General features: G+C 38.4%; 1 protein-coding gene across 27 annotated transcripts in view; it reads right to left on the bottom strand.

Annotated features, from left to right (window-relative positions):
• RBFOX2 (RNA binding fox-1 homolog 2) overlaps window positions 1-23,085 on the bottom strand; it is a 246,819-nt gene that overhangs the window by 45,889 nt on the left and 177,845 nt on the right. For all 27 annotated transcript variants that reach the window (XR_006742748.1, XR_004991578.2, XM_036458820.2 and 24 more), the window contains one exon: window positions 7,050-7,274. Coding sequence is in view for 25 of the 27 variants with exons in the window: in XM_036458820.2 (XP_036314713.1) it covers window positions 7,050-7,274 (225 nt within the window). In the remaining 2 variants the exon portion in view is untranslated. The remainder of the gene's footprint in view (window positions 1-7,049; window positions 7,275-23,085) is intronic.

Genomic DNA, 23,085 nt, shown 5'->3' with positions numbered 1-23,085 from the left:
TTTCCTTCAATATTTAATTTTCTTCTGTTTCCTGGGATGTAATCATTTCTTATTTTCACCTCTGTAAGGCTAATGGGAAGGAGGGGAAATTCAATCCACACAGTAAATCTCTTGAGAATCTGATTCATGTCTAAAACATCTATTAAAACAACACATTTTAATGAGTGTTTGGCTGGGTACCGAAATCTAGGTTAAAGAAAATTTCTTTAGGATTCTGAAGGCAGCTTGCACTGGTTGTCTAGCTCCCAGTGCTGCTGCTGAGAAATCTGAAGGCATCATGATTCCATTTCAGGCTGACCTCCCCTCCTCTCCAGTATACCCAGTGTTCTAAAATCCCACTCAGATATGCCTTCATGTAGGTTTATTTCATTTTGATCTATTTTGCTGGGAACCCCGTGGTCTCATAAGTTGGAAATTACTGCCCTTTAGTCCAGGAAAGTTTTCTTGAATTACTTTGCTGATGATTCCCATCCTATATACTTTAGCTTTCTCTCTTTCTGAAACTTGTATTATTAGATGCTGGATATTCTGCTGGTCCTCTCATTTTCTTACCTCTTTGTTGTACTTTCCATCTCTTTGCCGTTTGACTATATTTGGTTCTGAAAACTGCAAAATTCAAGACTAAACTTACCCAAGAATAGAAGATATTTCTGTAACTGTAAGAGTAGAACTGCCATGTAAATTGAAATACAATGCATATAGCTTTGAAATCAGGCAATTATTAACAAAGTTTTCATTTAGGAAGATTCACATTGGTTCTGTTAAAAAGTTCTGGGCCCAAAATGGAGTTGCTGATGCCCAGGCACATGTCAACAAGCCAAAACCTAACTAAAATCTCTATGCTTGGCTTTCCCAGAAAAGGCAGGCCTACGTCAGCCAACCAGCACTTGCCTGCTCAGCACAAGGTACCACATCCAGCTCCAAGGTTTCCCTTTCCTTCACATAAAGAAAGCAACCCTGCTTTAACCAATTAGCAAATGCCCAAAAGTCTGACTTCCTTGTTCCTGCTCTCTTCGGCCTATAAAATCACTTGCTTTGTACAGCTCTTCAGAGCTTTCTATCTGCTAGATTGGATGCTAATCAATTCATAAATCACTGAATGAAGCCAATAAGATCTGTATAACTGTCTTAAATTTTATTCTTTAACAGTTTAAAAGTTGCCCAAAAGTAACATTTCATTAATTTTTCTATATCACATTGCAATTCGAACAATTCACATTTGTATAAAATAAGACTGGGATGTATTTTATATCTTAAGCACATCTAAAGAATATGTGTGTGTGTTAGTGCTTCACACCCTGAGAGGAAGCAATAACCATGAAGTTAACAATATTGACAATATATCGAAAGGATGTTTTGAGTCTCACATGACCCAAAGGGCAAGTTTCTCTCTTCAAAAATACTGGTGCCTGGCTCTGAGTGTGCTTTTCTGTAGAAACTCTTGTATTTTCAGATCAGGCCAGTTTCCTCATGGATCTAGCTTTGAAACTGCCATGCTACTTATAGGAATCAAACTTCAGAGCTGGAGAGTTCAAGTAATTATTTTTAAGGACACATGGATAATGAATGTAGACACTTTGTATAGGCTCCACATCCTCTACCTTTTATTACTCTGGGGAAAATGAGAGTGTCTCTTGGAAAAGCAGGTGGTGGTTGAATGAACTCCCTTGTCGTCCCAGGCTTCTAACTCTAGTCTAAAGGAGAATGTGCTGATAACAATCCCTCTGCTGTAGGCTGATGGTAATACAGCCCAACAATACATCATGTGATAGAAAGATTTGGGCCCTATTTTCCCCACTATGTTCCAGAAGTCCTTATTTGGGCAAATGGGCCCATTTTGAAGGGTACAACTTTTTTGGCTATGCTTTGGGAGTAACCAATCCACAAGGGAGTCAGTGGATAATTCCAAGGGAAGCTTGTTAGACTGATCTTCTGACAGTAAAAGAGTGCAAGAAAATCAGAATGCATCTCCAAAGAAAGGATGTAGCGAAGAGACCGAGGATGGTGGACAATATGGGGTCAGAGCCACCTTTATTTAGCAGTAAACTCGAAAGCCCAAGAATAAACATCAATTATATACCAACAGGAGAAATAAGAAGAGGACAATGGTTCCTGCCCTCAAGAAATGTATAATCTAATAAGAAGGCAGAATAGGTATATAAATATGAACCTTAGATCTGAAGATTATTCGCCAAAGCTTGTTTACTTCAAATGCTTTTGTTTTTCATGCCTGCTGGCATTTGGAAAGACATCTAAATATACAGGAACTGCTGTCCTTTCTTCTCTGCAGCAGGCTCAGGGATAATCAAGCCTCTGCAGACCCAGGTGGGAGACCCCTAACTGCTCTCTCTCGCTAATGCACAGTGTGAGACCAACTGACTGTCAAAACAAGCTCTCATCTTAAGAGCACAACGTTAAATCAATTCTAAAAACATTTTAGAGATAAAATTCCAGATTTCATTGCTTACTTCTCCTTTTCGTATGAGAAGTCCTTTCTTTTGTTCTCCCCATCAATAAGATGGGACTATCCAACATCAACAAGACCAGTATTAAAATACAGTTGTAGCTCACAATAAAAAACACACAAGTAAGCGATATCAATCAGAACTGATTTAAAAAGCAATTATCTTAAAGAGCTATTTAGGCAAGTAATTTCCAAACATTTATAATTTATTCTCACTCTTATCCTGTCAGATATATTCGTTTGATAGATGAGGAAACTGGAACTTGGGAGGTAAAATGATTTATTCAGGACACAATTATTGCATAAGAAATACACAATCTTTGACAATGATCTTATTTTACTCATACAAACAGCTGTCAAGTCCTGTATATACTATCTTCATAATTTCTCTTTAATTCTCTCCTCTACATGAGCACTGCAACTCCTAGTCCAGAATCTCATTATCAACTCCAAGCCTAAGACACTTTCTTAAGAGTCTCCTGACTTCTCTACTCATCTTGCATACACAGATTGAAGTACAATTCTCACTTCCATGGATTTGTACAAAAACCTTCAATAAAGTTATTTCTCAATTAGGTGTTCAAATACTCTTTCTAATAGGTACTCCAATGACCTTCTTCCAGCTTACTTCCCATTGGTTTGCCTCAACACCCAAAACTTTAGCTGAATGGAAATCCATGCTTTCATTTAAAGATATTTTGATTTTTCCCATTTCTCCACCTTTGCTTTGAGAAATTACTTTCCTATTCCTCCCTCCACCACCTATGCATGTTCGAGTTCTAATCACTTTCAATACAAGGCCCAGATCAACACCATTCCACTAAGTTGCTCCCCTCCCCCAACCCTCTTCTTTCTCCTCAGATCTCTTCTGGCACACCTGTATTTTCTTTCATTTTTTTACCCCAAAAAATATTTACTGAGTAACTATTAAGGACCAAATATGTGAAAAGTCAGGGAATGCAAAGATGAACAAATATAACTTTTGCCGAAACTGGTTTGGTTCAGTGGATAGGGCATCGGCCTGCAGACTGGAAGGTCCAGGGTTCGATTCTGGTCAAGGGCATGTACCCTGGTTGTGGGCACATCCCCAGTAGGGGGTATGCAAGAGGAAGCTGATCTACGATTCTCTCTCATTGATGTTTCTAGCTCTCTATCCCTCTCTCCTCCTCTCTGTAAAAAAATCAATAAAATATACTTTTTAAAAAATAACCTTTTCTTACAGTTTAGTTAGGGAGACAAAAGTACAGAATAAATCAAACCTTGTAAGTACCACACACAATGGTCAGCTTAGGACTCTACTTGAGCTTAAGTCAAGAATACACAAATCGGGCTTCACTCACACTCCAGGCACGGATTCCAGCAGAGCTGACTTGGCTGAGTGGGAAAGGAGGCCGAGAGCCTGCTTAGAGCAGCGCTTGCCAAGCAGTGGCCTGTAGACCACTGATGGTCCATGAGGTCCGGAAGGTTGGTGACCGCTGGCTCAGAGGACCAGCGCAGAGCCACACTGCCTTCTGCTGTGCAGTGGGAGGCAGAGTGCTGGAGGGAAACGTATGGACTTTGAATACCTTAATATATCACAAAGGGTTATTTTATGAACCACAATAAAATACTGTTTGTGGAAGCAATTTTTAAATAAAAAGTGTTATGCAAAGTTCAGATATCATTTATTTATAGATAAATAACATTGCTTCCTAGCTACCTTTTGAATTTAATTGGCCACAGGAATCACCAGACCCACCCATTTTAAGAAACATTTAATTAGGTAGTAAAAGTTTAACAGAATAATATGTAATGTTGTCAAATCCAGATTTTATGATACACTGCTCACCTCCTCAATCTCTCTATATACACTCATCCCGCAAGAACATACACACATACATACAACTTCCAAAGGCAAGTGGCTTAAGAACAGCAAATTCACTCACGTTTAAAATGACACTTAAAAATATAATACCTTCAACAGAGATCCCTAATAATTTACTATTGTTAGCATTTCCCAAATTATAATTGGTACTATCTCTGTTTGTAGGCACAGCTTTCCATTTTCTACTAGTCCCTTTCCATTTTCTACTCAGCACCAATAAATTCACAATCTAAACAGGGTGTCACATGGATTTCTATTATCATTTCAATATTTCTTCAGGAACACAAATTGGTCAATATAATGCCAAACTGTACAGCAAATGGTTGTCTTAACTGTATAGATTGATATTTAGAAACAGAGCTCGCCTTTAATACTACCATTCAGAAACATACAATCCGGGAGCCTGAAAAATGGGAAATGGTGGCAACAGGGAAAAAAGAGGAAGAGAAACGGGCAGCAGTGAGGAGAGGCAGTGAGTATTGTAAACTATCATGAAATGGGAAGGGGCTTCTAGCTACGATGGCATGAACAGGTCAGGGAATCCTCTCCTCAAAACAAGAAAACAATAAGAACACTGGACAAAGTTGTCCAACAGTCATTTCAGGGTTCTGGAAATCAATCAAAGGCAATTAATAAACAGAGAAATTTCTTGTAAAAATTGCTAGAGCTTCAAGTAAGACCAGCAGGAGTCTACAAACTTATTGCCTGGAGCTATTCTAACCCACTAACCCATCCCAAACCCTCAGCAGTGCTGGTGAGAACTTGGTTTTATAGCCCAAGGCTGGGGCCATGGAAACCAGTGGACTCAACCAGAGGCATTTGGAGACGGCAGAAAACCCATAGCTCTGTTGGTATAAAGAGGCAAACTTAGTAGAAATCTAATGGAAAATAGTTTTTCTAGCTTGAGGTTGTGGTCTAATCAGGGTGAGTGAGTGGTGGGCCAGCCAAAAATCTAAAGGGGAGACCCTGGAAATGATACAATCACAGAAGAGCTGGATACACTCTCCTTACTGACTATGAATCCATACGGATGAATGGGAGATATGAGAGGCCCCAAGAGAAAGAAAAATCCAAGGAAAACTTAAGAACTGGCTGAACTCCAAATGTGCTTCCCACCCACAAAGAGATGGTGAAAGCTTTACAAGCTGGAGATGCTTCAGCACACCTCTGCCCAGATGACTGGCTGACCACTAAGCCATGGAGACACAGGGTGACTTCTAGTCAGGCTTAAATGTAAAAACGAGAGTGAAAATCACTATGCAAAACATTAGTGGCTGCACAGAGTAGCTTAAGTCCAGGCAAAGTTCTTAAAAGAAATACATACAAATCTTATCATATGGCTAATGGCTGAATAAAGCTCTTCCCCTGATAATCTGATAGAGGAAAGGCAAAAGAATTTAAAAACTACAGGGAGATATTTCTATGTAGAGTGTAGAGTGTTTTTAGTGTCAGAAATATACTATACAATCCCACAAACAATATGATTTCCTGTAGGATAATATATATGTGATACAAAGCTACTGTTAATTTAAGATAGTTCCTTTACTTTAGTAAGTAATAGTAAGAAGTGAAGTCAAAGGGATTGGGGCCAGAGATTAGTAAAGCAAGTAGAGAGTTTGGATTTTAGTCTGAGTATGTTGGAAAACCACTAGAGTTAAGCAGGAAAATAGCATTATTTGCATTTAAAACAACAACAACAAACACCTATCTTGGCTGCTATGTGGAGAATGGCAATAGCAATACAGGAAAAAGTGATAAGGTCTGAATTAGAGTAGTGACAATGATAACTACCTCACACAACTCAAACTCTTTTCAGTCTCCCAACAGCCACTTGAGGCAGGTACGAATGTCCTCACTTTACAAATGAGCAAGCCAAGGTGAAGAGATTAAATAACCGGCCCAAGGTCATAGTGCTAAGTAGGGGCCACATTAGGACCCAAACCCAAGAAATCTGACAGAAGAGCTGAGCTCTTAGTCATGAACACTATCCAGCTGTATTCTTAAAATAACAAGAAGAGCTTGAAGAAAATATTTTCAAGTTATGGTTGCCAATACTTGCTGATGGATGAGATGTAAAGATGAAGGAAAAACAACAACAACAATAACAACAACAACAACAACAACAACAAGAACGACTCCCAGGTTTTGCTTGAGAAACTAGACAAATTTAGTAGCACAACTATATACAAGTATAGAGAGAATATAAAATACTACCCAGGCCTAAAGTAGTGCAACATTTAAAAGTTGAGGAGAGAGAACAAGAACCAGCAAAAGAGACTAAGAAAGAACTCTCACGGCTTAGGAGGAAAATAGTGGGATCACAAAGCCAACAGACTTAAGCATTTCAAGGAGGAGGGAGAAGGCAATGTGCAGAATGCTGCTGAGGGACTGTGTTTGAGAACGGAGAAGGGACCATGAGATCTCTGCAGAATGGAAGCTCCTGGTGAAATGGAGAAGAGCAGCATCCCCCTAAGCTTAGTCTCACCACTGCACTTATCTTGTTAAACTGACCCACCTCCAGTCTGTAAGCTCCTGAGCTGGGGCTGTGAGTTTCAATGCTAAATTCTTATCTTCTAATTACATGCTTGGATTAGAATTAAATCGACATAAATGATATGTAGTGTAAATGCTAAATTAATTCAAAAGGGTTTCTGGTATGACAAGGTGATGATCTCAAAGAGGACACATACCCTTCCACTTTCCACCTCATAATTCACATACCGTAAGAGATCCATTCTGTGTGCTGGGTGAGTTGCTACTCTGCTCTCCGTGGGCTTGCGTACTTCCGTAGAGTGTCAGGTTATGTTCACTGGTCTGGCCGGCATAGTCCTGAGTGTGTGGCACTCCATATTCTGTGGGAATTCCGTTCTGTGGAGGAGGTGGAAACGGGATGGTAGTAAAAGGCTGAACCATTGCATCAGGAGTTGTTGTTGGCTCCTGGTTACCCTATAAGAAATAGTGAGAGAAAAAATAAGGAGAAAAAGTGATTTTTAATTCTCATTCCATAATTATTTTTAAGGTGATTATACAAGATTATCTGAATACTCTTTCACTGCTCAGGTAAAATGTAATACTACTGCCTTACAATTGGGGGAAATATTTCACACACACACACACACACACACACACCCCCCACACACACACCCCTACCTAATGAACAGCATGTTAATTGACTGTATCTTTGCGATGCCCATCAGCCAATCAGGAGTGAGTATGCAAATTAACCCAACAAAGATGGTGGGTTAGTTTGCATACACAGGTGCCAAGCAGCCGGGATGGGGTGGACACTTGGGACGGTGCAGGCGTTCTGCACCACCCCAGCCACTCGGGCTTCTGGTCAGAGTGCTAAGGCAGAAAGGTGGCTCCGGGCTGGAACGGAAAGGGTGCTCCAGCCAGAGCAAAGGCGGTGCCAGCAGCCAGGGGAACGAAGGCCCATTCTTGCAAGAATCTTCATTAGTGCATCCGGACACTAGTATATGTAGATGTATGCTCACACAAACACATACCCAACATCAGTCAATTTGTGATTACCAGACAGATCCAAGATCATATTCAAGTTAACTAGTTATCAGAGTGAAAAATTTTCCTTCAAGTTTTAAAAAATGCCAGGAAATTTCTCATACAAAATAAATTATAAGAGTTGAAATTAGTTTTTGCCATTAGTATTTTCTTTTCTTTTTTTTTTTTTTTTTTTTTTTAGTATTCTCTTTAGGGCATTCTATTCCTTTAGTGATTCTTAGGGGAAACAAATCAAATTCATTAAATTGCAATTTATAACAATAGAATGACATTATAAATGAAATTCTCAAAACTACACAACAGAGACATTCCAATTTTAAGAGCATAGAGTTCAGGAGAAAGTATATTATAAAAAAGAATTAACCTTTGGATTTCAAGGTACAGATTTAAATTTTGGCTACCGGGTTAATAATACTTTTCCTTAACTTCAAAATATTCAAGAAGTTTTCCATAATTACTGCCAACACTATCAGGTTAACAACATAGCAGGTCTCCTCCACACAATATCCATTCCCACATGCTTGCTTGGGATTTAGTGTGATATTTGATATATCATAAAGAACGTGCAGTAACTATAGAAATTATTATAAGCTATTTTAGTTCCACAGTCCTCCTCTTACTTCTGTTTTTTAAGTTCACATACAAAATCCGAATTTAAATTTTGGGTAATACATTTGGCAAAACCCTCCCTCCTCAACAGTTCACCTCCTGACCTCCCATTTTATTCCATAAAAAGCAAAGCCGTAATTTTACTGAAAACATGCTAATCTGCAGTTTTGAACCTCTGTCCTTCAGGAAATTGTTGGCAGAGATGGCTTCAAAATGTTAGCATTTTGATCAACACTCCCCTTCCCACCTCACATTTTAGACATCAAATCCTTAGGGATCAAAGAAAATCTGGATGTATGTCACTTAGTTTCCTCCTAATGATGAGCATCACTTCCTTCAAACAAGGAAGCAATGATTTCTTTCTCTCTCCTCCCAATTTCCTCAATTCGAGAAGGGATTCTCTACCTACTGAGAAGTGCAGGAAACAGAACCTTCAGCAGCATTTTCTAAGGCTTTTAACATTAACTTGATGGCCATTAAAACACACTATCGTAAACAAAACACATCCAAAGTTACAGAAAGGTCTCATGCGGGGGCCTGAAGCTGCAGGGATCTCCCTTTTCCATGTTCCCCATGGAAAGAGAGATGAATGAACCGGTTCTAAGTGGAGGTGCCCAGTGATTGAGAAATATTAGAAATAAAGAGAGAAGAAGACCCAGAGATAGATTTCAAGCTGGGAGCTGGGAGGGCTGCTGACCTCCTCTGCTGGAGAGACAGACAGACAACCACCTGAGCCACGCAGCACATCTATGTATACTCCAATCCAACAAGGGGTTTCACAGGAAAACAAGGAGCCTGGGAGAGCCCAGGTTCCACCCACTCCTTTCTCCTGAACAAACACATTAGTCAGGAACTAAGAACATCTCCACACTCCCAGGGCGGGAGTGCAACTGACATGATTCTGCCACTATCCCGGGCCCAGTCAAGGTGTCTTCCCATCTGGCCCTCTACTATTTTTAAAGGAAGAATCAACCATCAATACTATAATCAGTTATTCTGCATAAAATAAAGCAGAAAAGATGAATGAAGAGGAATACTTAATGCAATAATATTAATCCTTCCAAAAATAAAATGTCATTTCCAATCGGAAGCAAATGTGTCTGGGGAAGGAACTAGAACTAAATACCTTTCCAATTTGTATATGAAAAACTACTCGGTAACTTTGGAAAATGACAAACTATGAAGAGGGGCATGCTCTATCATGTATTAACACTTGCTGTGAAACTACTGTGATTAAACAGTAAGAATATACAAAGGGATTAATGGAACAATGATAATCCTAAAAAAGAGTGGAGCTTATCTGAGAACTTAATGGAAGATAAAGGTTACATTTCAATTCAGAGTGTGTGTGTGTGTTGAGGGAAGAGTGTGTGTGTGTGTTGAAGGAAGAGGGAGGTATTTATCCTATGGTATTTGTAAAAGTTGGGTACTTTCAAGAAAGAAAATAAAATTAACCCTTTAGTGTATAGTCCACACACAAAAAAATTTCCAGAAGGAGTAAAATCTAACATAACTATAAAAATAAAGTAAAATCTAACATAACAACTATAAAAATAAAATAAAATAATTTGGGAGTATAACTGGCGTCTGGAAAATTCTTAAGTGAGACAGAAAACCTAAAAACCAGAAAGGAAAAAAGAGAGGGTAAGTCATAGGGAGGGAAAAAGAGAGTGAGAGAAATGGACCTCAAAATCAAAAGTAAGCCAACCAGGGGGAAATATTTTCAACAGGTAAGAAAGACACAACGAGTTTTATCATTACTAATGCAAGAGTAAGTTACACAAATTGACAAGAAATACAACAGAAAAAGAGGCAAACTGAATTATTCACAGAAGATGAAATACAAAATGGCTGATCCAATAAACCTGCTCCATCTCTAACAAATGAAAATACCTATTAACAACAAAGTAAATCTAGTTTTTAGTTATTAAATCAGAAAATTAAAAAGTTTTATTGAGGACTAACTGGCATACAATAAACTGTATCTATTTATAGTATAAATTTAGCCCATCTGATATATATAATATGTACACATTTCATATGTACACACAATGAAGTCATCACCACAATCAAAACAGCAAACATATCTATCCCCAATCCTCAAGTTCTCTTGTACTCCTAATAATAAGCATATGTTATTTTTGTAATAAAGCCTATAAAGTATTTTTAATATAAAAGAAAATGAAAAGAAAAATGGAATCAATAAGAGGAAGCCAATATGCTGAAGCACTGAATTATTGTGCTATTCTTAAGAAAATGAGAGTGACATTCCCTAGAGATAAAGATTCATAACGGTCTTTCATTTTAGTTACACAGCATCAAAATTCAGCAGTCTCCAGTGTCCAAGAATAATCTCTACATGGTATGAAAGTTTGCTTTACATGAAAATCTTCTCTTTGTTTAGTTCTTAGAAATTATGCTATGAAAACTTTAAATTTTTACCTATAATTTTTCAGGGGAAAAGTCTACTATCGTCATCCATCACTGTATAAATTATTTTCATTATCTTAATGTTAGGCTATTGTAGATGATTTCTCCATAGCTGTTCTAAGCATCCTAAAAGTAAAACAACTCTCTTCCTCTCCTTCTATCAACTCAGTGTTATTATCTCTACCGACCTATCTACCCACTCACTCACCCACCCACCTACATGAAGCAGTATGCTTCAGAAGCCCTTGCAGGATTTACTGGCCTGAAGACATATGAAAGCGAACCTTCAAATTCAGGTGGACTGGTGAATGAAAGAGATAAGAGTACCAAAGGTCTCAACAGATCCACACTCCAACTTCAGGATAAGTATGATCTTACAGGACTCAGGGAGGGTCCACTAAATGACTGGTAAAGGCTAAACGATACTCTTTCCAGTTATGAATAACATGGCAAAGGGAGGGGACTGGGAGTGCTCTGCTTGGGATCCGCTCCCCACCCAGCCCTGTGGGGAACGATACTCCAGCACACTAGTACACAGTCTTCACGCTCCCCAGGGGTAGTCTCCATGAAGCTGGCTCAGCCAACTATATAAACAGCAATTAGCAGTGGGAGATGAGGGAAGAAAGGCAAAAACATTCTGTAGGATCCACCTGTAGCCTCAGTACTGTGTGTTTCAAGGAGATGAAAGGCAGAAAAGGCGATCAAGAAGCAATTCTGGATAGATTATTTTGTTACTCATAGGAATGATTTTTATTTTTGTAAAACAAAAACAATCATACTTAAATACTAAGGGAATGAAATTGGGAGAGGAGTGATTTCATATTTTATCTCATACACTCTGCAATGTTTGAAAAATTTCCCAAGAACGTATGAATGTATTATTATTATTATTATTATTAAAAATGTTAAATGGTTTCTGATTTCTATTAAATTTCTGGAGTTATAAGTACAGAAGAGAAGTACTATAGCCACCATCAAACTAGGAGATAACCGTTCACATGATTACTTCTGGGCAAGAATTTACCTTTGTATTTGTGTGAAAATGTTTTTGTTATTAATACTACAGGCTAAAGAAGCTCAGGTGTCTCTCACCTGAGAAAATGAATTATTAACTAAATACCTACTGTGGGTCCACAACTGTCATAGATACTGAGACATCATAACAAAAGTTAGAAATACACCTCTCAGGAGTGAAAGGTTACATGAGGGAGGTTATTACAAATATGCAAAACTTCAATACGATTCAGAGCAGTAGATATGAGAACTGAATTGGTGACACAAAGGTTCACTATTTCCTACTAAATACATTCAAACTCCTCTAGACCTTCCCTCACCTGGTAATATTAGCTGCTTACGTATAATAATGCTTATTATGTATCAAGCAATACACTAAGCAGTGTGTGTGTGTGTGTGTGTGTGTTCATTCAATTTTCAGACCCTTATAAAATAGGTATTCCCATTACTCTCCTTTTACAGAGAAGGAAACCAACATTTTGAAAGGTTAAGTATTTTATCAAAAACCACTCAGCTGGTAATTGACATGAGCAGACTCAAAGCCAGTGTTCTAGTCACTACTCCAGGTGGCGTCTCCAGTGAGTGGGTCTTTAACCAATTTCCCCCAGTCATATATACACAACTCCTAAGTCTAATTCTGTGTTGCAATGAATGGAGACTACTCAATATTCCCACATAGGGTGCTTTCCCAAACACAGCCACACTGTTACTATAGGGATCAATGTCCTTTCCCAAGCTGCATCCGCTAAGGAGAATATTCATGTATAATGAAAAACTTAGCTGGCCATAAAGAATTGACTCAAATAACCTCTCCTCCCTGTAGGCAGTCCTAGAAAGGAAGTACGTAGAAAGCAGGGCTCAGCACTTTTTCTGTAAAGGGCAGGTAGTAATATTTTAGGCCTTACAGGCCATAGTATTTGACACAACACCTCGAGACTCTGCTGTTATAGCACAAAGGCAGCCACAAAATGTCTTTTCCCCATAAATCACATGTAGTAACTAACAGAGTGACACATGATCATATATAGTCTTTTGTGTACAACGTGAAATATGTCAAATGTTTTAATTCTAAATTCAAATATACTATCACAGTACATCAGTTACCATCTAACAGGAAACATGCATAACCCCAGGACGAAGTCTCAGCCCCTCTATCAGTCTATTCCCTTACCCACTGCAATCTCAGAACTTCAACTATTATAGGTGGCTTTCAAGTAGCTTTAGGTCTAACCATGTCCTTTCTCCCAAGCTTTTGCTAAAGTAGAAAGAAGAAAGACAGGCCCCAGTTTAAGTCCTAACTATGCCTCTTACCAGCTATGGATAAACTATTTACTTAACCTTCCCAGCCCATTTCTTCAGCTACAAAATGGATTTACTTTAGACTAGGGTTGTTGTGAGGATTAAATGAGAGCAAGTGAAACTCGTTAACATAGCACCAGTCATCCTAATTGGATTTCTTTCCTTGCTTCCAATTCTTCCAGATGCACATTTCCAACTCAGACTGGATCCGTCCACCCCCCGAGTCCCCCTAACATTACAAACTCTGTATATCTAAGTCAATTTATTACCTTCTTACTTCGGCTAATTGAGTTAAAACATTTTTTTTTTTTTCCCCCCAGTGAACTAGACTTACTTGAAACCTCTCCCTATCCTTTATGACATTTTGCTCTATATACTGCTTGGGGTAAATGAGTCTGCTTTGTTATTGTTCTTTAAGCATAGCCTCTGTTCCTACTTAATTATTCTGAGTATTACTTACATCAATTACTTACTGACATTTAAGCATCTACAACATGCTAGTTGTGGGAGAAAAGGGAAGACACAAGGGCAAAAAGAAGACTTTGCTTTCAGAGGACCAAGTTTAACAGGTGAGAAAGGCACATAAACATCAGTATCATTTGTGATACAAATAAAGCTAAGCATAAAATGCTTTGGAGAACATAGAAAGAATGTCCCACAATGAAACTGTCTTCATTTTCCTATATTAAGGTCTATGTAATCTTGGAGAGAGAATGGTATTTTCATTTGTTTATATCTTCCCATTTATTTTTCAACTTCATTCTAGTATTTTTAGTTTGATAATCCTGTATCCCACTGATATATCTAGTCAGCACTTGTGCTGCTGTAAATTCTAAAAGTTTCCCAATTCCCATATTATACTTACTATCAGAATGGGTCACCATTCTGTCACCAACAGAAATATTGGGTCGGCAGCTAAGTAATTGCGGGTTTCACACAACAAAAATTCAGTTGAATTTTTAGGTTTGCAGACGTAGTACAAATGTAAAACACATTTTGTTATTTGATAGTTGGCTATTCAGCTGTTAATCAGTAAAAAAAGTTTTTTGATCTGTTTTGTAGTTTTCGTTTGGCGTTCGTTGAAAAATGGAAAATCAAAAGGAACATTTTCGTCATATTTTGCTTTTTTATTTCCGCAAAGGGAAAAACGCATCGCAAGCTCATAAAAAGTTATGTGCTGTTTATGGTGACGAAGCCTTAAAAGAACGGCAGTGTCAAAATTGGTTTGCCAAATTTCGTTCTGGTGATTTTTCACTCAAAGATGAAAAACGCTCTGGTCGTCCAGTTGAAGTTGATGACGCCCTAATCAAAGCAATAATCAATTCGGACTGTCACAGTACAACACTTGAGATTGCAGAGAAGCTTCATGTATCACATACATGCATTGAAAATCACTTAAAACAACTTGGCTATGTTCAAAAACTCGATACATGGGTTCCTCACGAACTGAAAGAATCACAGTTAACGCAACGCATTAGCAGCTGCGATTTGCTAAAGAAACGTAATGAAAATGATCCATTTTTAAAACGACTGATAACTGGCGATGAAAAATGGGTTGTTTACAACAATATCAAGTGGAAAAGATCGTGGAGCAGGCCAGGTGAACCAACTCAAACAACATCAAAAGCTGATATTCATCAAAAGAAGGTTTTGTTATCAGTTTGGTGGGATTACAAAGGAATTGTCTACTTTGAACTCTTACCACCCAACCGAATGATCAATTCTGATGTCTACATTGAACAACTAACGAAATTAAACAATGCAGTTGAAGAAAAGCGGCCCGAATTGACAAATCGAAAAGGTGTTGTATTCCATCATGACAATGCAAGGCCACACACATCTTTGGTCACTCGGCAAAAATTAATGGAGCTTGGTTGGGATGTTTTGCCACATCCACCATATAGTCCTGACCTTGCACCATCTGATTACTTTTTGTTTCGATCTTTACAAAACTCCTTGAATGGTAAAAATTTCAATGATGATGATGATGTCAAATCGTACCTGATTCAGTTTTTTGCTAATAAAAACCAGAAGTTTTTTGAACGTGGGATTATGATGCTGCCTGAAAGATGGCAAAAGGTCATTGATCAAAATGGGCAATACATTATAAAGTTATTTAGTTCCATGAAAAAATTGTCTTTGATTTTCTTTTTAAAATCCGCAATTACATAGTTGCCGACCCAATAGATCAATATTAATTTTATTCTCACCAACATAAAAATAATTCCTTTGTTACTGAGATAGAACACCTTTTCACCAGTTTACTAACCCCTGCCAATGTCACTAATCATTTTTGAAAGGCTGTAGATAAAAGTAAATTAGTTCTCTAGGACTGTAATAGAAAGGAAATATTTTTGCCTTTATGCATTTTACAAATGATGTCATTTTTGTCCCCTGGGATTTGCTTAGATAAGCTCAGATTTCAAACTCTACCCATCTTTGTATAAAAGTTTACAGAGTGCTCTAGGTTGACAGTGCCTAAGGAAAGACCTCTTATTTTTCTCAGCTGCTGAACTAAAAGCAGTGATTTCTGCCCAGATATATCTAATCAAAGGGAAAAAAGAGCGGTATAACTGTTACCATAGAAAGAACATTGAACTGGATTTAAGATCATTTGAATCAACTTTAAAAAAATTTTTAAAAACTATATAGAAAAAAGAAAATCCAGAAAATAAAATGAATGAATAAACATGTACAAAAATAAAACAATGCTCATTTACTAGACAAAGAAAAATTCATTTTAGAGTCTCAACCTACATTTTTAAATTTAATAATGGCAAAATGAAGTCAGAAAGATAAACATATTTTCTCTCTCACAATGAATATAAATTATACCCAGAACCAAAAGATGTTAGACAACCTGAAGGTAAATTAGAAATTGGGAGGAAAAACCTCTCCAATTTTTATGATCAGGTTGAATTCCAACAGTTCATTTTTCATTTGATTGTCTATAACTTAGTTGATAGCTGGGATCTCAAAGAAGCTCTCAAAAATAGATTTTGAGGAACACATGATAATGATCATAGCAATAAAAACCCAACCACCAACTGTAATATTAACTTGAAGGGAAGTACTGTTGGATTCCAAGAACAGAATTCTATTCCTGCTGTAGTCTGAACAATAAGGTCACTAACCCCATCCAATTGGACCCACTTCACTACACTCAGCCCTCACACCCAGACTCATCTTCTACCTGGTTCCTTGAGTGCAGAGATTCCCAGATTTTTTGTGTGACTAAAATACATTTATTTTATTTTTAAATTAAGGTCCTCCCCCTTGATGATGATTCTGTGAGTTGAAATAGGGTCCTGGTTCTACAGGTATAGATGGTTTGGTGGTGTCAGGTGTCTCTAAAAAATGACCTGAGGCATCTACACTTCCAGAAGGCCAGAGATTAGGGAAGGAATAGGTTATGAGAGGAAGATAATAGTGGCGATAAATGTAAATTACCTGAAAGGAGAGGACTGCTTTCTTATATGGAACCCACAGATGAAATGCAAGCCTAACAATGAATGGGTCCTTCTTTTAGCGTGGGGAGAACTGAAAAACTAGGACTCAAAGTAGTAGTGTGCTACAGTTATCTGAAGGGGAGATGGAGAGCAGGCGGGAACTAAGTGCAATCCTGAGCTTTTGCAAACAGACCATAAGTAAAAAATAAATCAGGGAATATAACATACTTAGAATAAAAATAATTACTGAATCTGGTACATGCAAGTCCAAGGACAGGTCTAAACTTGGCCAACAATACAGCAAACTTGCCAGCACATCATGTCTTCAACACACACACACACACACACACACACACACACACACACACACTCTACCTCTTTCAAATTACTCAGAGAAAAGCCAGCTCACCTCTCCCCTGAGGCTGAGTTTTGCCATCTCAAAGCAATGAATATTTAAACAGATAAATAAATATTTCAGAACTAAGTCATTCAAACCAATATAGTCTATTAGGTTAAAAATGACCAACCTTGTAATAGTTTAATGTTTCCAACCTCTTAAAAGCTCTTTCTTCCCTAGCTCCTGAAAACAGCATTTAGAACCTCAAACATTCACAAATCATGCATTCCACCGGCAATAAGATGAGAAATACTCCTGGTCAGCTTCCTGCTTCCTTGGAAATGGAAGGCCCCACACAATTACTGATTGGTTGTCTATTCTATTCAATGTCATTATTGGTTTATACAACACACAAGTGGTTATTCTTTTTCTCTGTCAATTTTTTTCACTACAGTTTAAATTAATTTATTCTTTATTTTGTCTTTATGCAAACAATTAATTTGCATTTTCTGTATACTAAACATAAAACTGGAATATCCTTGAACATAGCCATAACTCAGTTTCAGAATAAAACATTAGCAAGATTTTGTAGTGCCTCCTGCATCATAAAATATTTAATTATTCCTCATAGATTTTGCACTTGATGTCCTAGTATAGTCCACTTCTTTAAAATGAATGATCCAGATGATACACAATATTTCCCTAAACCCATCCCAGCAGCATTTTTGTCTGAAACACAGTTACATGACGGTTAATTTCATAAGTAAAGCTCCTAAGTAGATCAGGGTCTGAATCACATACTTCCTCACCAAATCATAAGCACATAACAGTTGATCTTTGAAAAATGCTTGCTAAATTGAATTAACCAGGTAGTTGAATATCTGCTTCTAAATTAGAAAGTCTGTAAAAAAAGAAAGAAAAGAAACCTTTCTCCGAACAGTTTTAGGAACGTTGCAGAAAGCTTACCACAATATAATAATTCATAAATATTTACCACAGAAAATGAGTTATTACAGTTCTATTAAATACGAATATTAACTGAAAGGCCACACAAGAGAGTTCACGTCCTGCACTGTGAAAAGTGAAAAAAATAAATAAGACTCTTACTAACTCTCATCCAAAAGAATTATTTCTTTGAATAGTTCTCCTTTCTTCTTACTTAACCTCAAAGTAATCAATTTCCTAAGCAGCTTCTAGAACGCTATTTCTAAAATAAAACCTAAGTCAGATACTGTTAGTGAATTCCCTTCTTAAAAATCCTAGGTTCCTCAACGCCTTCAGTCTCAAGTCCAAACACCTCGTGTGTGCCGAAGTCCTGCCCCTTGCTTATTACTTCATCTATTTAACTTCAATTCTTGCCATCAAATATTTATGATGATTAAATAGGCAAAGTTTCTGTCCTAGTGTTTGACTCTAGTAGGAAGAGACAAATAACAGGCAAAGAAAAACATGAAGCAGATGGTATGCTCTGGTGAAGAATAAAACAAAGAGGAGGATACATGAGTTCAGGGTTGGAGGCATGGAGGACCACTATTTGAAACAGGGTGGTCAGGGCAGTTAACATTTGAGCAGAGACCTAAAGAAATTCAGGGAGCAAGCCAAGTGTCTACCTGGGGGAAGAGCACTCGTGACAAAGGGAACACAAACTGGAAGGCTCAGAGGTGAAAACATGCTCAGCTCATTGTAGGAACTATTAATAGAAACAAGGAGGCCCATGTGGCTGAACTGGAATAAGCGAAAGAACGGAGTGGCAGAGGACGGAGAAAGGTGCCAGTGGCTTAAGAGCCATGTTGGGTAGAAATCTTGTAAAGCTTAAACCACTGCAGGGATTTGGGTTGTTCCTCTCCAATGAGAGTTTCGGGCAGGGAAGCGCAGTGGTCAGATTAGGGTTTACTGGATACTCAGCAAAGATAGGTAGATCTCTACAACCCAACTGAGAGATGACAGGTGGTAGTCTTATGTGTATCAAATCCTGCAAGACACCTTGTGCGGTTTCACTTTCCCGTTTCTTTGCACCTGCTAGTCTTTCTGCTTAGAAAGCCTTTCTCCTTTCTACCCATCTGACCAACTTGAAATACTCTTTAATATTTAGTTTGATCATCTACTGCTCCCTGAGGTTTCTCTGATTCACCCAAATAGGAAAAAATAAAACCACTCTTGAACCTAATACCTAATTTTATTATAGCGCTTCTATTCTATCCCGATTACTTATTTACCCATCTGTTGCCTATATATAATAGAACATGGACTCTTTGAGCGATGGCTATTGTCCAGGTTTAATTCATCTTTGTATCCCCAGTGACTGCCTTAAAAGCACTCTATAAATAAATTTTGTTAAAGGTAATATGTACAACCCAGAAAAGTGAACAAATAACTACAGACTTTTGTTATTTTTTGAACATTATAACCAAAGTTAATACAAAGAGAGACCAAAAACTCAGCACAGAAAACCATAAGTGACATGAGGAAGAGAAGAGAAAGACCTGTGAGGATACCACAAACTCTAATGGAACGTATGTAAGACTATGGACTACAGCAGAGGCAGGGGGAAATAGGTTAGGGGACAACAGAGACATCCAAAGGTACAATCAGCAGAGCCTGGCAATGGGCATGGGGGCAGACTACACCTAGGTTTCAGTCCTAGGGGACTGCATGGTAAGGGGGTGTAAGGCAAGAATGGGTGATAAAGGGGAAAGGATCAATTCTAGAAGTCCAACTTCCCGTTTTCTTACAAAAGATTATCCTGATTTATACTACTAATCAGATTTTATTTTTCAATATATGAAGTTAATTTTTTCCAAATGCATGGGAAAAGTATTTTTATATTTATTTCTAGGGTGTTTTTGGTAACTAATTTTCCCTTTATAATTTAAATCTTATTTTTACCAAATGTAATACATGTAAATGATAGCAAATCAAATGGGTAAAGAAGAGTTTATGATAAAAAGCAGAGGTCGCCTACTCTTCCCATGGTCAGCCCTCTTGGGAGTACTCCTCTTTTAAGAATTTCTTAGAAGACAGAGGTTGGCTGCCACTAAGGGTTACTGACTCCTCTCACCTTTCCAGGCTTCAGGCAGGTCACTCTGCAAATCTGTGTACACAGCTGGTAGGACCTTCCTGAGGCAGGCCACTGAAGGGGGCAAGAGTGTTAACTGTTTATATGGGGAACTGCCTGACCAGGAGATGAGAGGAAACCAGGACAGAAAATTCCTCCCCCATATTATTCCCTTTTGGATGCACTGGTCAGAGGAGCAATAACTATTCAACCTTGCTGGACTTCTATTGAAACCACGCAATCAGCAATACCTGTGACAAAGCTTTGGCCAGTGTTTCTTCCTGGTTTTCAAGCACCTTTCCTCAGCCCTGCTTTCCTAAGATTGTGTTCCCTCATAAAGTAGCAGCAGGTGAGTTTTGTCTCAGGCTCCGTTTTTAGGGAACGTCGGTTAAGGAAATCACCTGAGTCTTGCTCTACATTTAAAAAAAGCCTACCTAATGAAGAGGGAATATGCTAATTGACTGTCTTGCCCTCACAAAATGGCAGCACCAACAGCCAAGAAACAGGGAATATGTTAATTGACTGTCACACCCCCAGAAGATGGTGGCACCCACAGCCACAAGATGGCAGCACCCAGTCCCCTCAGCCCTGTGGGTCCGCAGGCGCCGCATGCCTCATCCAGCCGGAGTCCACCAACCCTCTCAGCCCTGCCTCAGTCCCCCAGTTCCCTCAGCCCTGCCCTATCCAGCTAGAGTCCCCCAGGCCCCTCAGCCTCAGGGGAAGGCAGTTGGGGGCGATTGGGCTGGCAGGGGAGGGCAGTTGGGGATAATCATGCCAGCAGGGGAGTGGTTAGGGGGCTATCAGGCTGGCAGGCAGAGTGGTTAGGGGCAATCAGGCAGACAGGCAAATGGTTAAGAGCCAGCAGTCCCAGATTGTGAGAGGGATGTCAAACTGCCAGTTGGGATCTGGCCTAAACCAGCAGTCAGACATCCCCTGAGGGGTTCCAGATTGGAGAGGGTGCAGGCTAGGTTGTGGGCCCCCCTTCCCTCCCTTACCCTCCCTCTCTCTCCCCTTCTCCCTACACTCCACTCTCTCTAGTAGAAAAAAATATCCTTGCCCCTCAGGCGATGTTTAAAAAAAAGAAATAAAGAAAAAAGTAAACACATTATTCTAAGTCCTGACAAATACAAACAAATTTCAAGGGTCTAATCGCTCTCAGAAAATAAAACAAAACAAAAAAAATCAAGTATTTACCAATCAGAATGCCTAACTCATCACACATCCCTCCTTCTTCATGAATGCAACTGTGTCAAGATCAGAACACAGCCTAAAGGGAGAACATTTCCCTTTACCCCCATGATCTCTAACACATGGATCAGTAAGGCCTGCCACCGACTCTGACCCTTCAGTCAGGAACAGCAACAAGATGTAACTGGTGACTGCAGTATGTAATTCTTTATCACAATGAGACAAATAAACCTAGAAAAGAAATAAGGGTCCTTTGCTGAGAGAAGTCATCAAGAAGCTATCATAGAGCAGCTGTCATTAAGAACAGGAAAACCTGTCTCAGAGTAAAGAAGGACATTCAATAGAGAAAGGTGGCATGCAGAAACACTAAGAATGGAGGTCTAAAATCAGCTCTTAAAGCACCAAAAGAAGCTGTCTGTACTTCTATATTTCAATGGTTGCTTAGTAACGAAACATACCCAGATTTCACTCCATACTTCCTATCTTTCCATGCCAAGTCAAATTCTCAAAAACAAAGACCCCAAAAATCTTCAAGTATACTAAAAAAAAAAAAAAAAAAAAGCAAAAGGCATATCTATTTCTTCTTCCCACTTAAAATCTTTTATAGCTAGAAACTGGTTATTATCATTATAACATCAACAAGACTAGCTTCATTCAAGAACAATTTTCTAACAGAGAATGCCCAAGATACATGATTTTTACTCATTAGAACTTTTTCCTTTCAGGAAAGAGCAGCATATGGACTTGAAATTTTAGCCTCTCTAAATTAAACATCTTTTGTTAAAAGCCTGAACTTCTAGAGGAGGATCTGAGGGTAGAAATAATACTGACAGAAATTATGGAAAAATGAGTTCTAACTCCAGTTCTGCCATTACATTGCTATGTGACCTTGGACAACTTCACTTTCTCTCTAGATCTGTATCCTGACTTGTAAAATAAAGACCACTCTAGCTCTAAGAATATGTGATCCTGTGATAACAAGGCCTTACAGTGAAGAAGAAACATTATGTACCATATGAAACTGAGTATTATCTTCTGTAATGGAAAGAGTCAATCAACAAAGTGTCATTAAGTTGTTTATCTGTTCCCCTGCCAAAAGAGGCTAAGAGCTACTCTAAACAGCCAATACTTGGATTTCGCGCTGACCCTGCACAAATATTCCCATATGAAATACTAAACAATCAAACTGCAAAACCTCTGAGCATAAGATAAAACTCCAGGAAACTAAATTGTTTATAGAATAGTCAAATTGATCAATTCTACAGTCATCCCAGAAGAACCTAACATTTCTTAAGGTTTTGGCCATAGGCGAGTTACAGATTTTTCTTATATATATATAAAAAATTAAATAAACATTATGGCCTGTATTCTTCATATTAAACTGTATGCAATAGTTATCACCCTCCAAAAAGAGGCAAATAGTATAAACTTGGGAATATGATAAACGTGGGATCTAACCCAATTAGCAGAGTGACTATGGACAGGTCACTTAACCTCTCAATGCCTTATTATTTTTAAAAAATATATTTTATTGATTTTTTACAGAGAGGAAAGGAGAGAGATAGAGAGTTAGAAACATCGATGAGAGAGATACATTGATCAGCTGCCTCTTGCACACCCCCCACTGGGATGTGCCCGCAACCAAGGTACATGCCCTTGACCGGAATCGAACCCGGGACCTTTTAGTCCGCAAGCTGACACTCTTTCCACCTAGCCAAACCAGTTTTGGCTTGATGCCTTATTTTTTTATCTGTAAAACGAGAAGGATAGTTACCTAATGGGTTATCTGTTAAGAATTGTGATCCTATATAAAAATCCTTTGCTTTTGGCTTAAAAAAAAAGTGGTAGAGATAATCA

The sequence above is a fragment of the Pipistrellus kuhlii genome, unplaced genomic scaffold (genome assembly GCF_014108245.1).
Source record: "Pipistrellus kuhlii isolate mPipKuh1 unplaced genomic scaffold, mPipKuh1.p scaffold_m20_p_3, whole genome shotgun sequence".
In the NCBI taxonomy this organism is placed as follows: Eukaryota; Metazoa; Chordata; class Mammalia; order Chiroptera; family Vespertilionidae; genus Pipistrellus; species Pipistrellus kuhlii.
The sequence above is the reverse complement of the archived record's forward strand: the minus strand, read 5'-3'. Positions and strand labels throughout refer to the sequence as shown.